The sequence below is a fragment of the Molothrus ater genome, chromosome 5 (assembly GCF_012460135.2).
Source record: "Molothrus ater isolate BHLD 08-10-18 breed brown headed cowbird chromosome 5, BPBGC_Mater_1.1, whole genome shotgun sequence".
Classification (NCBI taxonomy): Eukaryota; Metazoa; Chordata; class Aves; order Passeriformes; family Icteridae; genus Molothrus; species Molothrus ater.
The window spans coordinates 38,750,335-38,768,205 of NC_050482.2; the positions used below are offsets into that span (position 1 = coordinate 38,750,335).

The following is a 17,871-nucleotide window of genomic DNA, read 5'->3' on the forward strand; positions in this document are numbered from 1 at the left end:
GCAGCTCATTTTTGTGGGAGTGCCCTGAGGTCTGCAGCTGACATCTCCTGTCTGTTAATGCCCAGCCCAGATTTAGGAGTGGATTATGCTGAAAGTGGTTTTACTCACTCAGATTTGCACATTAATTATCAGGACAAACATTAATTTTCTGTGATTTTTTTAGAGCAGACAAGTTTTCTATGACATGTTGGTCATTTATATTAGAAAACATTTTCTTTCTGCAAAAAAGCCTCCTATTTCAAAAAGCCTTTGTTTTCTTTAGAAATAGTGCTAGTACCTATCAATTGATTTAGACATTTCTCTAAATTAGGTGGTATTTGCCCTAAATCTGGAGGACTCCTAGGCCTTCAAGAACATTTCAAAGAATGTCCTGTAATTGAACTCAGTCTAGGAAACAGGCAGCATCCTGGAGCTAATAGTGTTCTCCCAGTGCCAACTTGGGAGGAAAGTGGCCAAAGGAAACCCCCTTATAAGCTTGAAAGTTAGACCTTGCTTGGTTTTGGAACAAGGAGCTAGAAACTCTATGATTTTCAGCCCTCAGCAATGTTTGTTATAGGCGGCTTTGCACCTCCACTGGAAAACTCTTAGAGGGCCTTTAAAACCAGAGTTTGAAAGTTTCTGATTTTAAGACAGAAGTAGGTGAAGAAAATAACACAGCCTTTTATAGTTTTGGCAATACTCTATCTCTCTTTAAAATGTGTACTTTATTTTTTACTTGAATGTTACTGGATTCTACTCTGTTGCTGATTCTTGTTATGCCCTTCTTCAGTAGATTCAAGCAATTTAACACATGATGCTTGCTCTTCTCTACATTACTTACTCACAGTAATCAAGTCATGTCCAATCCTCTTTTCAAAAAGCTGCAGAAATTATTCTTAAATGTTTTTCAAAATCAGGTTTCCATTTTTCCAATATGAGTCGTGACTTTTTACCTTCTTTGTCATTTTCAGCATCTAAAAAAATTTTATTTACACAAGAGCTGTGTGCCTTATCCTTTATTTCTTTGGCAGGCAGACCAAGTCACAGCCTCTTCTGATCGTCTACTATTGATTATTTTGCACAGCATTGCACTAGCAGTTCATGATCTGTAGCTTATGACCCTGAATCCTCAGCAGGAGATATTGCTTTGTAAGATACCTTTCCTGATTCAGAAGGTACTTACAAAAAGTCTGGAGTTCCCTGTCTTAGACTGTAGAAAATTTGCTTTCGGCGGTATGAAAATGTCCTCTTTGTAACTGGTTGTAGATAATTGATTTTTGACCAATCTGTTGCATTACTATTTACTGTTATATCACCTACATCCTTTGTCAAAAAAAAACTTCCCCACTTATAAAAAACAGCAGCAGACCTTGAATGGAAAAAAGAAAAAAAATATGCATGCTTCCTTCATCAAGCAAATTTCCAATCTTACCAAAGAGGGAATCTGGTTTTAGTTGAAAAGACCTTTTTTTTCCCATAAAACAATGTGACTACCCATTCATAATATTTTATATCCTTAAGTCAACATTATTACAACTTTTATAAATTCTTCTTTGTTTCATCTGTGTTTGATTAAAGACAAATGACTGTTAGATACCACCTTTATCGTATTTGGCCTTTTTTGAGTAAGACAAGTAAAACATTAGAACTTTTTCAGCCTTATTTCCCTTGTGGTCTAAGATGTATTAAAAAGGAACATCATTAAGCCAGAGATCTTATGATAAGTGCAGTCTTCTGTCCTAGATTTTTAGCTAACTGCAATGAACTCTTTACTGAAGAGATTAATACAATTGAGTGTGTGATTCTGATTCCTGTGATGACCTTTGATGAGCTGCCTTGTCTTCCTAAAGAATGTGTTGAGACTTTTTCAAAGTGAAATAGTGAGGAGAAGTAGAGTTACAAAAAAGGAGCTTGCCACTGTGTATTTATCTAACACTTTTATATCTTTCAGTAGTTTCATAACAATAACTGTTTGAATTCTTAGTTTAAGAAGTGGATATAAGCCTGGTAAGGGTAAGTCAGTAGATTTGAAAACGTAGCACTGGTTTGAAGGACCTCATTCTTGAACTGAACACAAATATTTAATATGCTGAACTTAAGAAATGTAATGCAAGGCATTGTGGGAGATATCTATTAGTTTCTTCATTTCAAGTGGAACCAAAGACAAAAATACTGAAATTATCTGAGAGAGTGTTTTACATATTTCTGACTTCCCTCAAACTAGGGAGCACTAGAACAGGAGCTTTTCAGAGCTTTACAGCTTGCCTCTTTTCCAGCTGCATATGCTTTACCCTACCTCATGTTTAGGCAATTCCAATGCTCTGGAAAAATCTTCAGTACAAAAATCAGTAAAAATAGGACAATGTGAGAAACCTTTCTAAATAAAAAACAGTGATACAGAAAGGGACTTCTAGTCCTGTGTGTGCTTGTAGCATAAAAGCAATGAATGGGGAAAAAAAAGATTATATTGGCTGGGGTGAAATTTTACATGAAAGAAAATCTTCACCTTGATAAATTACAGGTGGAGAACTCTCTTGCTATAAATCTTGACCTATCAGCTGGCAAATTAGATCAGCTGTCTGTGGTTTCCCATTAGCAAATCCAGTTCCTTTTCATCTTGCTGTGCCAGTCCTCGGTGTGCAGCCCTTTTAAGGTCCCTGCTGCAGTGCAGTGGGAATCCTTGTTTTTCTGTGTGGCTAAGTTGTCTTTGTGTGAAAATAAAGGCACAAACTGGTTTTGGTACGAAACTGTGTTGCGTGCTGCCCTGGAAGTTGGAGAGCAAGGTGAGAAAATTTCTGTAAGTGTAAAGGAATGTAGTGTCTTAAAAAGATGGATCCTCAGATTCTTGCCCTGTTCAGAGAAACCCTTGAGCATGTGGTGGGTCATCTTGTGTTCTCTTTGGCCTGCCCCTAGCTAGCCAGCAAGCTTCTTGTTTTAAAACACTGCCAGTATGTGTTGCCTCTTTCCTAATGGCCAACTTAGAAGATTTTGGAGGAGGCTGCTCTGTGGTGTGGGGTTTGTGATGGGAGGGTCATGGAAGGGAGCTGGAGGTAGTGCTAGGGGATATCAGGGAGGAACATGAAAGCTGAACCAGCTCTGCTGCAAGCAAGAGAGGAGAGAAAGGCCATGAGTCAACATTTATTTAATGGCTTAGTAGTAGGTCTTATTGTCCTAGTACTTTTGAAGTTTCAGGAAAGGGAAGAAGATGGATGCCTGTGAAGGGTAATCCATGAATTCTACTGAATTTCTCTTTATGGCTTTTGCAGAACAAATAGAAATATAATGCTATATGGATTCAGTAATGGCAGCACTGACTTTGCCTGGTGCTGATGAATTTCAGCAGTAGTTACCAGCACCATAGATGATTAGTCATTCCATCATACCAATCATTCCCACTTTTACTGGTTTGTTCAAATCATCTTGTGTCTGTCTTGGAGTAATCAATAATGTATGGTTGTTTTAGCAAGGACTGTGTTCATGCCAGGTTTTTCGTACAGTACCACATGCAGTCATACATCTTACAAGGAAGAAATTACTAATTAGTCTGATTCTTAATTGCAATTCTTTACTATCTACTGATTCTATGTACTTTTGGATGTATTCTGTAATTCCAGTTCATAGTCTAAAGCTTTTAATTCAATCACCTTTGGAAACTAAAGACACACTTGGTAGCAGACACTACATTAACTGAGCATTAAGATGCTCTTACTACAGAAAATTTCAAATCAAGCAAGGGAACTGTAATGTGGCTTCCTATTACCCTATCACAGGAGGACAATGACTTTCTGTAGAGAGTGATTGCAGTGCATATATAATATTCTAATAATTAGAGAAAAGCTTTGTGATTTGAATTCTCACAATGTCTGATAAGCCAAGAAAAAAAAATCTTTCAAATGTATTACATTTCCTTTCAATGTTGTACTTAAACTACTCACTAGAAGACTAGCCTTGTGACATACTGTAGTTAATAAGTTTTCCATGCTGTCAAAAGTAATAATATTAGAGTGCCATTCAGTTAAATTAATTTTGTTTTGTGCACTGGCCTGCATAGACGTGAGTGACATTTAGAAATATGATCAGGCAGAAGCTGAGGAGAAGCCAAGTGGCAAAACAGAGGGACATGCAATCATTAAAGCAGAGCAGCCAGCTGCAAGCATTTGAGGGTAGGCAAAGAGTTATGGAAAACCAGGCCACGACATTCAGCCATATATGATTCTTTTCATTTATTCCTCCTTTGCTCATTTATTTAACAAATCCATTTTCTTCTTGTTTCATTAAGAACTTGGTATGTTTGGCAGCACGGTCTCTTGTCTGGAAATCAAAGAGTGGAGTTTGGCTGGTCTTTGATTTCAGCTGCCTTTGACCACAGCACTTCTCATTTTGCAAGAGGCATCTGATTGTGATGCTTTTAAACTGATGACTGTGAAGTGTCATTTTTCTACTAATAATAACAGTGGTTTCTCCTTCCATTTTCTCTGATTTTTAGAAAGCAGTAATTGAAGTACGCTTTCTAAATAGTTAAAAAATGTAATAAGTGGACTAAAAGGAGGAAACTGACAAAACCTAGTTTGGTAATTTTTTAATAACATTGGTTCATTCAAATTTATTGCCCAAATTGCTTTCAAGTCCAATTTACCATTATGTTGGGGAATATTACATAGTTATGGCAGTTAAAAGAAATGTAATCCACTGCTTTTTTATATCTATTGCAATAAGAGGACAGAGATGTGTCACGAATTTCTGTTTCAAGTAGTGCTGTTCAGAGGGGGCTGGGGGAAAGAAGGAGGAATAAGTAGATTTTTTTCTTTCCAGAGAAAGATCCTGATAGGTATGTTCATTTTAAGCAAAGGTAAAGAATAGTGCTGAGAAAAAAAAGGTTATATCACAAAGAGTCAGAGTAGGACTGTGGTAGGGAAATCAGTCAAAAGCAATATGCAATTAAACCCTTTCTTCTGGCTCTTTCTCACTTATACTTTATAGCATGTAGGCACAGACTGTATGCCTACAGATACCACCTCCCAATACCTTTAATGAATTCACTTCATTTGAAAGAGTATTCTATCTGCCCTAGAACTTCTCCCTTTTAAAATTACCTCATGAACCTTCACTGTCTGCCCTAGACCTTCTCCCTTTTAAAATTTGCCTCATGGACCTTTACTTCTATTTCTGTTTTCTCTTTGCCTAATATCAGTCTCCTTTTCATATCTTCTTTAGCCTGTTGTCACTGTTAGTCCCTTTTCTACAGGGTCCAAAGTGAGCCCTACAGATCTTTTCCTTGAGAAATCTGTTTCTTCCAAGGTCTCATGCTATAACCTATTTCACTTTTCTGCTTGAATTTTGTGTTAGGTGTCTTGTAACTGCACTTACATTATCAGGGGCTCCCTTTGGGGGCCAAGTGTGCACATGTGAAGAGAGTGTAATCTATGAAGACTCTTCTAAAAGAAAAAGTTAGTAAAAGCAAACAGGAGAGACTTTTGATCAGACATTCTGTACTTCCGTTTTGTAAGACAAAACAAGACTGGTCATAGAGTAAGAAATCATGCAGTAGGGCACTTGTCTGTTCATATTTTATTGTTTTAAAATAGTTTCTTTAAAGTTGCAGTAGGTGCAATCATGAAGATGGTTCTGGCTTCTCTCCAGAGGCTTTTAACACTTATTTACTTCCAGCTTGGCTTCTGTGTTCATGGGCATAAAATTTTTTCAGACAACAAAGGAATTACTCTGCTTGTCACATTAATGTATAGCTGTTAAAGCCCTTAGGTTTATATTGACTGGATGTATAGATAGCATTTTGCCAGTCTGAAACAGGTTCTTCTGCAATAACTCTTTTGTCTGAAAGGGTTGGGAGAGCTCTGTCTCCCCTCTCTGCTCTTGGTATTTTATCCCGAAAGTAGTGCACAGATTTGGGGTACAGTGGTATTGGTGTGCATACATATTCATGTGATAGTCTCCAATGTGCCATAAGGGCTGACATGTAAGCTCCAGCTTTTCTTCCCCTTCCTTATCTTTCTCTGCTGCACCATCTATTTCTAGCCTGCTTCTACAAACTGAGGACTAGGAGTTTCTTGATCACTTCCCACTCCTTTGCCTAATTGTGGCAGAATCATCTTCATATTGTTGGGTCATCTCAACCCTGATTTGCAAATATAAGAGGAAAAGATTCTTTCTCTCCTGATTATACCTATTGCAGGTTTGAAATGCTCTGCTTTGTTCCTTAACCATGTATTTACCAAAAATGCAGTGTCTTTGAAACTAGTAATGTCAGACAGCTGTGGTAGCAGTAAAATTTCGTGTTTACTGGTTTATTGGGCACCCATTTTTTTTTCTTGATTGCCCTTCCCCAGTGTGATCCCTGTTTGCTCTGTGGGTGTGGAGGAGCAATGCTTTCATAATTCTAAATCCCAGCTATTTATGTAGGTTGTTAATTCTACCCACTTGCTACTGTGGCTTAATTGAAGCTGGGACCAGTCTACGTCATCAGTTTCTGCAACCATGTGGTTCTGTCACTGGTATTGTTGTGGCACCTTTTGAGGCTTAGTGTAATCATGCCTTACATGCCAAGAAAAGGAATTTGATGGATTCAAGATCTCCATGTGCAGACAGCATGTGGTGGCCTGAAAATTGTATGAAGTCCATTAGTGTGGGAATCGGGATTAGAGATTGTCATTACAGTTTACCTTGGGTTTCCTGAATTTGGAAAACACTAATTTAGCTCATAACCCACAGTTATGCTGTCCCTGTTTTCTCCACAGAGTTTTAAAACATTTTGGTAGCTATGAAAACTAAACAGTGAACATTACAAGCTTCCATTGTAAATATTGATTAGGGTAAGATGGTATTATTTGGGGTCTTTGCCCATAAATCACATCATATTTTGTTTCTCTCAGGCTTATGCAAATATTCACAATCAAAACCAGGTACCAGAGTTGGAAACCAACCTCATTGTATTTATATTCTTCCTATACTGATTGTTTTTGAGTCTTACATCCAATTAGCAGAAAGCATATGGTGCTGTGGCTTGTTATTTTGGTATTGTTTTACTAAGAGAGCTGCAAGCATCAACTCTCTCATAATATCTTCCACAAAAATGTAGAGAATGTTTACAATAATGACATAGATATGTCTGTTAGAGATTCTGCAGTACAAATGAGAGTAATCTCCACAAAAAGCATTTTTCTCTGTAGCTCATTAGGAAAGTGTCCTGTCGAGGCAAATATGATCACTGATGAGTAGGAGAAGAAGCACAAAACAGGCAGGAGCCACTTAAGAGTCATTTCTCAAAAGTCCAGGTTCTCAACAGGACTAAAAATAGCCTTTCCTAAGTTGAAGAAGTGTTATCAACATCGTCTCTGTCATTTATGTTCTGGTCCATTGCATCCTCTTTAAAAGTAATGAAGTTATGAAGTTGCTTAGATGGAGAGAATCTTTTGATTGGTGTATAAGCATTATACATGGATAGGTTAATGACTATGAAACTCCCAGCTGGAAGTTTCTAACACTAACTTACAGTTTCCATCAGAGATCAAAGTAATTTACTAACATAAATTATTTATACACAGGGCTGAAAGAAATTAATAATAACAATAAGGCATCTCCATGGGCTAATCACCATACCAGCAGCACTCATCTGTACCGTGTAGCCCTGCAGGAGTTTGTAATTATCTCCTGCAAACCACACCTCTAGTGATTGGGGTTTTTAGCTTCATTGCAGTGCTGCCACTTCCAGTGCTTTGCCTGACAAATACTTTTTGAATTTTTAAGAAAAAAGAGTTGCAGTCATGCAAAGAGAAAAGGTTACAAGTACAAGAAGTTGTAGAAATACAGTTGATAAAGATTTTCATACCAACAAAAGAAGTGCTAAACCTGATTCTGGAGGCATTTAGTGAGGTGCCTACGTTTTTACTTCAGGTTATTCACTGGAATTAGCCCATCATCTGCTGCCATTTCCCATGGCTTCCTGGTGATCTATGGAAAACTGGCTGTTTGTGTGATGCTGCCTTCCTTGTGTTTCCTGCAGCTAAAATTACATTAAAAGAGGCTAAAAAAGCATTAAACGCCCTCTTAAAATTACTCTTCTGTATAGACAATTACAGTATTTGCACAGAAGCATAACATGATTACAAACAGAAATGCTGGTGAGAGGTGATGGTCTCCGTGGCAATAGCTGTTGAGTGTACAGTACTTCCTTCAGCTACTGCTGATGCACTCAGATCAGAAGCAGCAATCCTAACAATATTTTATGCTTTCTAAACACACTCTTGTCTCAACACAAGATTAAAAAAAAAAGCCACCAAACAAATTTAAAAAAAAAACAACTAAAAATTGAAACAAACAAAAGCTAAAAAAGCCCTTACAAATATCCACTGAAAGGAACAATTAGAAGCATGGTATTGATTTAAAAGGGGACAAAAGTTCCTATGCTGCTGCAAGTAAAGATCTGCCTAATGAATCTGCAGGTGAGGCAGAGCCCTTGAATATTGGGTGATACATAGGTACAGAGATCTCTAAGGTGGAGGGACTAAAATAAGCTTTCATATATACCTCATTTCAGTCTTTGGAGAGCCCCATGAATCCACAGGCAAATTTAAGCCAACTCTACAATGTAATAGAGCAGTGACTGTGGAGAACACCAGGTGGCTGAGTGTCCTGTGATCATGATAACACAAATCAATAAGAAATTGATTTCTTTTGTTCTGAACAACCTGCAAGTGATAGATCAACTTCACTGTTACCCTATCCAATATGGACTTGCAAAACCAAATGTCAGGTGAACAGGAGCATGTTTTGCTGTCACTGTGCCATTCAAAGCTCAGCTAAAGCCAGGCATGAGCTAAGCAGATTGCATGGCTGAAATCTCTATTTTCATTATCTGAATCTGTGCTGGGATTTTGAACAGGATATGCAGTCAGGCAAGAATAGTAAATTCTTTCATGCCAATGCAGTCCATGTTCTGAAAGACATCTAGGGTTGTTCTAGATAAGAGTAATTTTTTTTATATTTTTGTCAGTCCTTTTGAACAAGGTGATAATGTCATTCTAACCCTTCTGGGTCAGATAGAGGTCTCTTCCCCAACTATTCACTTTGCAACCTGAAGAGTCCTAATCTGCTTACATGTTCCTTCTGCAGAAACTGTGTCATATCCTTGCTTATTCCTGCTGCTTTCCTTGGAATCTGTCCCAATTCTACCATATCCTTTTGAGGTGAGGAGGACACCATGAGTTTTCAAGATACTGGCACAAGTGCATCCTGACAGCATTATTTTTATACAGTACAGATTTAACGTCACGAGCTATTTGTTTGTTCTGTCTAAGCATTTCTTAACTACATGTAACTATGCTTGTTCTGTATGTTTCCTGACCACTGGTGGTTGCTGAGATGATGTCTGGCAGGGAACTGTCTATTACTATACCTGGATTTCAGTCCCAACTTGAAATAATCAGTTTAGAATCTGTCACATTATAGGTTAAGTCCTTTGCACATGGATTGTCTATTCTGTAGGAAATATCCACTGCATCCATGAGCATGTGAGCGAGTTGCTCTCAGTTGTGTCTAAGAAAACACTGAAAGCAAAAAGATATGATCATAAAAATGTACTTTATACTCTACTATCAGAATAAATTGTGGAAGTAGACATATGCCATAAGAACTAATGCCTTTGAAAGAGAAGCATGGATGTCTGAAATTTTTTATTGGTCTGCTTGGTGTAAGCTCATCCTTCTTGTCTCAAAAACATCCTTGTTAGCCCCCGTAGAGATACCATGGGCCTTGAAGGAAAGGAGGAAAGCAGCTCGGATCATCCAACTCATCATTTATAAGCAATATCCTCCCTCTCTCATCTGCAAGTTCCTATCTCTTATTCATCCTTTTAAAACAAAGTTCCTGTAATTCTGAACATCATTCAGCTTTTCCCTCTTTGCCAGGACTGTTAGGAAAATATTAAGCGATGAATTGCAAAAGGCTGCATTTGGCAGGATCTCATATGATGGGCTTGAAGGCAAAACCAAATCCTTCCAGCTATTCCTTATGTGAGGAGAGATGTACTGTGTCCTTTCATGGTCTCTATCTGCCTGGCTTTTTTCTCTTCCAACAGACAGGATACAAGTCTTTTTTTATACTGCATATTTTGTATTTTGTGGATTTTTTTTATACTTTCTGCTTTTGTGGCAAAGTGTGACGAGAAAGATCCATATTGCTGTTTCACAGCAAACAGCCTAGTAGCTGTGTGTGCATGTTTCTTAACAGATTTCCACTGAAATGCAGCCTGGAGAAAACAAAAAAAAAAATCTGGCTTTGTTTAAAGAGCAAACAATATTTGTGGGACCCCTATTGTCAGGGGTGAAATTGTGAAAAGTATCACTTACTTTCTGGCCAGCACATATCTTGTCATTTGGTTGTATACAGGATAGTTGCTGCAACAGACTTGAGGTTATCAAGGATTTAATCTGGACAATTTGTGGCAGTTTTCTCAATATTGTTCATTTGAAGGTTTTCTTTAGCAGTACAAGTCGGAGATGTAATCCTGCTGATTATCTGCGGGGCTTTCAAAACTGCATTTTTCAAAAGGTAAAAAAAATCATTAAAGTAAAACATCATGTCTTGTTTGCCTTCACAGCAAGAGAAGCTGGGTGATATCTGCTTCTCCCTCCGTTATGTGCCTACTGCTGGCAAGCTGACTGTCGTCATTCTGGAGGCAAAGAACCTGAAGAAGATGGATGTCGGTGGGCTATCAGGTATGGGTGTGAAAATCTCCTTGAAGATTTTGCAGGTTTGTAAAAGCAGAAAATCAACTAGTTTTCTGTTGAATGTCTACTTCGCTGAGAAGGTAAGGGCTGTAGCTCCCTGTCTGAAAGATGTGGTTTTATGTTTTCTTGAAAGTTAGGGCATGACTGAGTATATCAGAACTAATTCTAGCTTAAAAAAAAAAAAATCATAAGCCATTGCATTCCACTCCAAGACAAGGTCTGAAGTGTTACACGATTAGATGACAGTGCAAGGTCTCTGTGCTTTCCTTCTCTCCTGTTGCCTAGAGATAAATACAGACTATTCAGGCAGAGAAAAAAAATCTAAGTACAATTTCTATTGTCTGTTTAATCTCACAAAATGTGAGCATTTCACTGCATTGTTGCAGATAATAGGTAATAGAGGAACTCGCCACAGGTTGCTGTGCTGACTGCTGTTTGAGGTGCTAGGAAGATTGTTTCTGCATTTGAAGGGCTCAGGTGTGTTTGCTTGCACGTGCAGAGTTAGAGGTGCTCTGCATTTGTGTGCACAGCAGAAATCAAAATGAGAGTCTTGTGCGTGTGGTAGGCAGTGAGGCTGATACATCCATCGTGCTCAGTACCTGCCAACAGCCCTGGCAGCCTTTCCATGGGCTGAGGCTGTGCACTCTGTGGGTGACAGGGTGTGTGCCACCTCTGAGGGAGGCACCTGGGCTGTGTCGCAGCTCCCTGTGGGTTTCCGTTCTCTGCCGCATCTGGAATTTGGACACAAATTACTGTATAAATTGCCAATTAGTTGAGACCAAATTAAATAACAAGATGCTTTATTAGGTGAGGTCTTTTCAGGAGAATTTTGGTTTTTATGCCTTCTGTTTAGAAGAAACAGTTGCTACCCACCATTGAGAATGAGGCTATTTCCAGCACAGTTCTAGGACTGAAAACTTTTACAGCTGCCACTAACACATAGATGATGTAATTTCTCAATTTGATTTAGTAAGTGACAAGAGAAAGTGTTTTGCTCTTACTTTTTTATAATCTTAGTACAAGGTAATAGCTGTATGCAAAATAAACAGAAATGGGAACTTACTAAAAGCAACTGTGAAGGTTTTATTTACTACTCTTGATGAATAACTGGAGGACCTTGCCATAGTGTGGGGAAACTAAGTCTTGTATCAAAAACCAGTTATTTTTTGGTTTTTGTTTTACTTGCCTCTGAAGTCATCCTCTGCACAGCAGCAGACATAAATGTGAAGGACATACAAGTGTTGTTGCAGTCATTACTCAATAAAGTCTGGCCTTTTCTTGTGCACAATGGACACTCTATTAAGACACACCACTAATAGTTTCCCTAACACTCATAATGAACAAATTGCAAATTAATGTTCATAAGCACATTTACTCCTAATGGTTTCCTAATGAAAGATTAGATTCTCATAATGACAAAGCTTGGGGATTTTTGACTGAAGGTTAGCTCTGCCAGCTAGAGCATCTATATCCTTTTCCAAACTTTGTGAGAAACGTGATGGATAATGGGTACTCAGCTTATAAGAAACCAAAGAGAGGGGCAGGGGAAGCACTAATGAACTGAAGAGCAACAAACTTCAGATGAAAAATACAGCAAATTGTGTTGGAAATAACTATGAGGACATGAATGGACTTAATCTCCTCTATGTTCTGAGGCACATAGGACATTTAAATTTCTAGGGCAAGAGAGGTTTTGTTCTCTGTTTTTAGGGCCATGCCAAACCTGAAACATCATGTTCTCTTGGAGAGAAACAAACCCAATGGGATACCATAGTTGTAGCAGGAATTCAAAAGTCACTGCAGTGGTAAGTGGCAGTTAGTATGGTATTCCTGGGGTAGTAATTATAGATTAAATAATGTTGGTTTAAAGTAGATCCAGTATCTTTCATTAGGGAATTTATCTTTGGAATAAATTATGCAGGAACAACTTTGGAAATCAAGCTGAGATTCTGTTGTCATTATTCACACTAAATATTACCTACTCTCTAAGTGCTAATGAAGGTGACAGGATTTTATCTTGATTGGCAAATATTTCTCCCTAGTTTTGTTACTTTCTGTAGATACTAAAATGTCTTTTCATTTTATAAAAATGAAAATTTAGCATGACAGTGAAGGTGGGAAAGGTTAACAATCAAATGTGAACTCAAACTGAGTGTTACCTATATATTCAACAGCACCATTAACAAGAGGTGAAAATGCTAGCTGACACAGATGGGGGAAACAAATCTTAGCAATTTGTCAGAAATAGGCAAAAAATACCTTTTTTGTTGTTGTTTTGAATTTGGGATATATATTTTAGTTATTCTTTCCTATTTTTGAGAAGATGCTGAAAAGCAGAATGCAGACATTTGGAAAGGGTTCTGTTTTTCTCTTGCACCCATCCTTTATGTCTCTGTGAAGTTTACCTGCCTCACAGAGAGAGGGAGCAAGGCCCTAGCTCCTGCAGAGGGAGCACTGACAAGCATTCACAGCACAGTGGTGGACAGCTTTGTGGCTTCCTTCTGGCTGCTTCTCTCCACATCTCAAGTATTACTGCTGCTACAGCAGTAAATAACTGCTATACCTTTGCACCTCAACAATGTTTCAGGTTTCAGCATTTACATTATCTTTAGCCCCAATAAAAAGAACCACTCACTGTGGCTCAGTAGTCATCTGAACTTCTACCACTCTACATAAATTTATTAAATCCATAATTATGGTCAATTTGGCTTAAAAACATGCTTGATTTTATTTTATTATGTATATTTATATTACACAGATAGAGAGAGCCTGGTTACAAAAGTACCCAAAGCAAGAGAGATTGAAGTATATTGAGAGCATTACCTTTCCTAGCATTTTTACAGGGCCTCAGCTGGTAAACCTTAATCCTCCTAGTCAGCATCTATATCATACTTAATGGTTACTACAGCTGCTTGTATAAAAAAAAAAAACCTTTATAAAAGCATTTATCACCAGCATTTTTCATAGATTTCATTAGCAGTCAAAAGCCAAGCATAAATTACTTTGGAAACAGAAAATAAAAGACAACAAACTAATCATCAAATTCATTAGACTTACTGTAGCAAAACCATATCACCCATCTGAGTAATAAACTCCCAGGTCTTAAACCTAATTTCAACATCAGGCTGTGACTAGAGCAAACCTTGGCTCAAACAATGGAACTATTTAGCCTGAGCTCATCAAGTCACTACAACAAGTGGAAATTATTACTTCTGGTGAGCAAGGGCCTCTGGCAAGCTATTATGCATATTCTAAAATGGCATTGTAATTATTTAAATTATATTGAAATGCATTGCTAATGAATCTGACATCTGGAAGGTGATATGTAGGAATTAAGGATACAAAGCAATTATTTCTTTATCTGAACTTGGTGGTCTTGGGTGGCTTTATAAGCATACTTCACCTAAAATGTCGATGAGACTTAGAAGCTTAGGTCTTACAGGAAACCTAGACTCCCAAGTTAGTCCATTGCTTTTGTTTTGTTTCAATTTCATTTAGGTGATTTGCAGAATTGGAAGATTTCAAAACCAGTTTGTGGTTTAATCTCTCCAAACAGTCCTTAGATACATAATCCAACTAAATTCCTTGACAAGGGCATAATGCAGCTCACCAGTGCCATTCAGTTCACAATGGTTGTCTGTTAGTTATGGTACTTCATTAGGTTTATGATCCCTTCTGCTTCAGAAGAGGACAGGAATTATCTGCAGCTCCCCTACGAGATATTCATCTAAATCAAAGTAATACTAATTTCAGATACAGATTTAAATAAGTATGAAACTTTATTCTAAATTCATTTTAATCTTATTTGTAGTTGTAATTTTAACTTAATTTTTAAAGTGAAATTGATTGTGTAACCCTCAGTGCACTTGAGTAGTAACTAAATGTGGTCTGTGGGATAAAGGTGGTGTTTCTTTTTACTACATGGGAAAATATGAAACACATACATATGTTTTTACAAGCAGTTCTATAGTTTCCATCTATTTAGCCCTCCATTTGCATTCAGTTTTGTTCCTAACATAAAATAAAAACTTTCATTTCAACTTCCATCAGCTTTCCCTGCTTTGACTGTGCCAATCGTTGCAGTAAATTACCTGAATACCTTGAAAAGCATTTTTCCCTCTAAACCTTTCAGGAGTGGCTGGGGCTGGCTCTTAAACAGAGTGTTGTTATAAGGTGTTTGGCCACTCAGGCCCTTCAGCTTAAGTGCCTTATTTTGGTTTTGATTTGGGTTTTTTAAGAACTTCAGTGGCTCTGTATATTATGGTGAAATACTGGTTTGTATCAAGAAGCCAGCCTTTAGTAAGTGTAAGCGTTAATGCATCTTGTCATCTTTTCAGGATTAATTTCAGTATGGTTTATTTCTTCTAAAAATCTTTGAAAGGTAATGTGATTTTGTTCTTTTTGTATTATTTTAGTATGCTTAGCTTTTAGTGAGTATATTTACCAGGAATGTATCCTAAAAGCAAGCAATACACCCTTCCCTTATGTCCTCAGCACTGCTGCCTCTCACCACTCCCCAGCTTCAATGGGGAGTAGATGCCCTAGCTGGCATGGGCTCATATATTGAGTTTGGGAATTGTTGCCAAGTAACAGATACTGTAGCAGACCCTAAATTGCACTGTTTAGTGCAAATTAATGCTTAGAAAGAACTGCAAGGAGAATAGGATTGTCATTGGATCCATGTGCTCTTCCTTCTGCAGAAAGCTGCAGATAGAGTTGTGAAAAGAAAGCAGCCCATAATCGTGCCCATTATGTGTGGAAGCTAATCTCAGCATTTATGAGTTATAAATAGAAAATACACAGCACCCCTTTGTGTCTGCCAAGTAAATACTCTGAACAATCTCTGGGGACCAAATGGTTCCCTAGCAGGAATACAGCTAGTTTTCTACAATTCAAAAGATTGCATTCACATTCAAGAGGCTTGGTTCAATGTCTTAGTTAAAAGAATTGAGAAATTAAAAATTATTTAGAGACCAGCTCTTTGAAGACCAAGTGAATGCTCATTATGCAGTCAGGGCATTCACTTTAATAACTTCATGAAAACATAAGAAACCTTAAAAGCTGGCTAACATGAGTGCAATATTGTGGGAAAAGAAATACACCCTTAATGTCATGGTCTTGCTATAAGCCCTATTGTAAGCATAACTCAGCAAGTATTAAGGAAAGAGAAAACAGCCTTATTAAAAGGTGAAAGTAAAAATAAACAAACCAGCACCACAGCTGTGTTTTCAACTAGCCTAATCCTAAGGAATCCAGCAGGGATCAGTACCAACAAATACATGTAAGTTCTCTGCTTAGTGTGGAGGATTTCTACGTCATCTAACACGTCAGTCTCTCTACTACACCAGCAGAACTTCCAGCAGCAGGTGCTGCAGCCACGCTCTCACGGCACCATCTCTCACGCTCGCAAAGCGGTCACACAGCATTGCACTAAATCCATTGTGGGCTCCTACAGTGGTGATGGCGTCAGTCAGCAAATCTCCATCACGTCAAAACCTTTCTCTCCTGACTGAAAGAACATTCTTGTTGGTGGCATCTTCCATAACACTGGGCAGTAGGTGGACAGTTGCCTGAAGTGGTCCTTCCTCAATAGTTAAGGTATTAGGGAGTTATTTCTTTTAATCCCATCTCATCAAGCCTTTGACATCAAGCCATCTTCTTCCCCAGTTTAAAAGCTGAAGAAGGAAGTGCCAAAATCAACATATGTTCCAGAGTACAATGTATTCATCGTGGAAACTATGCTAAAGGATACACAGACTCTCATATTTCAGGGCATTTTGGAAAGTCTTAAGAGGAAATTGTCAGGTAACTGACCATTTTATAGTGAGTCCACAATTTCCACTGCATCATATGCTACAACTATTGCACCCAAGAATAAATTGTATTAAATGAACAGTCAAATTTGTTGATTCATACAAAGAAGCAGAGTCAAATTGTTCTGCTCTTTTTTTTACTATGAGGAAAATGAGGAAAACAAGAGCATTCTTTCTGATGGTCAGAGAGTTGTACTAAACCTGTGGGCGTTGCTGTAAGATACCTTAGGGCAATCACTGTGCTGAAAAAGTGCCTTGGCTCAATAGCTGTATGAATAGCTTCTTGATTCGAGAAAGGTAAGGTTATTTCATGCAGACACTGACCAAAGGTACAGGTGGTCAGCACCCAGCTGGCTGGACTCTGTCAGTCAATAGTCATAATTTTCTGGCATTTCTATTGATTTCCTCCTACTTCCCTTCCCCAAAACAAAGAATATGAAGACTTCTTTTATTTCAAAAGCCACAACTAAACAAGGCATTTTGTGTGGGTATTCCTGTTTTTTCCTGATTAAATTATAGTAAGTTTTTATTTGGTTGTGCAGTCCCAAAGCAAGTGTAAAGATGTGTGTGTTAATAGTCTCATTTTCATATAAGTAATTAATGCTTTAGGTCTTCAAGTTCCTCAAGTATTTCATAGCAATGTGAGTAGCTGTAAAATGGATGTAGAAATAATGTAGATAGATTCTAGAATCCTCAGGGAAATTAGTCAGTTCTATTACAAGTAAATTTAATTTCTTTTTACTCTGAAAATTGCAGCCTACTTTTTTTTAATGGGCTTTAAGAAAAAAATAGAAACTAAAAAAGGAAAATATCTTTTTCATCTTTATAAATACATTTTAGATAAGTGCAGAGAAAGCAAGGAAGGTATAAATGAGGCTATTTCCTTTTCACAACAGTGTAAAGTCATAAAGGTTTTTAAGACAGCATGATGAGTGTTTTGTTAGCACTATTGATGCAATTGAGATTTGCTGAAGTTTGTGGCACTGTCTGAAGAACTAGGAACAGTTTTAAAGTTTTTACATTAGTTTAAGTCCCACATGCATCTTTTGTTTGTTTAATCCTATGTGGGTAGAAAAATGATTAGTTTTGCAGTTGCTTGTTATAGACCTCCTGCTTCTGTTTCCAGTGTGTAACTCCTTTATGTGCACATGTCAGTGGAAAGAAACATTTCACAAATTAGACCCTTGATCCCAGATTATTCCTGAAAGGAGCAGGGGTTGTATACTAAGAAGGTAACTGCACACTTCCCCTGGTACACTGCTGAAAATGTCTGTGACAGTGGAGAATGCATGTGCTTCAGCATAAGAGAGAGAAGAAAACAGGTGTTTGTAGATCTT

At 37.8% G+C, this 17,871-nt stretch overlaps 1 protein-coding gene across 3 annotated transcripts in view; it reads left to right on the top strand.

The window, feature by feature from the left end:
• The window catches only part of SYT1 (synaptotagmin 1), a 334,282-nt gene that overhangs the window by 272,414 nt on the left and 43,997 nt on the right, over nt 1-17,871 (top strand). For all 3 annotated transcript variants that reach the window (XM_036401808.2, XM_054514798.1, XM_036401807.2), the window contains one exon: nt 10,592-10,709. In XM_036401808.2, the coding sequence (XP_036257701.1) occupies nt 10,592-10,709 (118 nt within the window). The remainder of the gene's footprint in view (nt 1-10,591; nt 10,710-17,871) is intronic.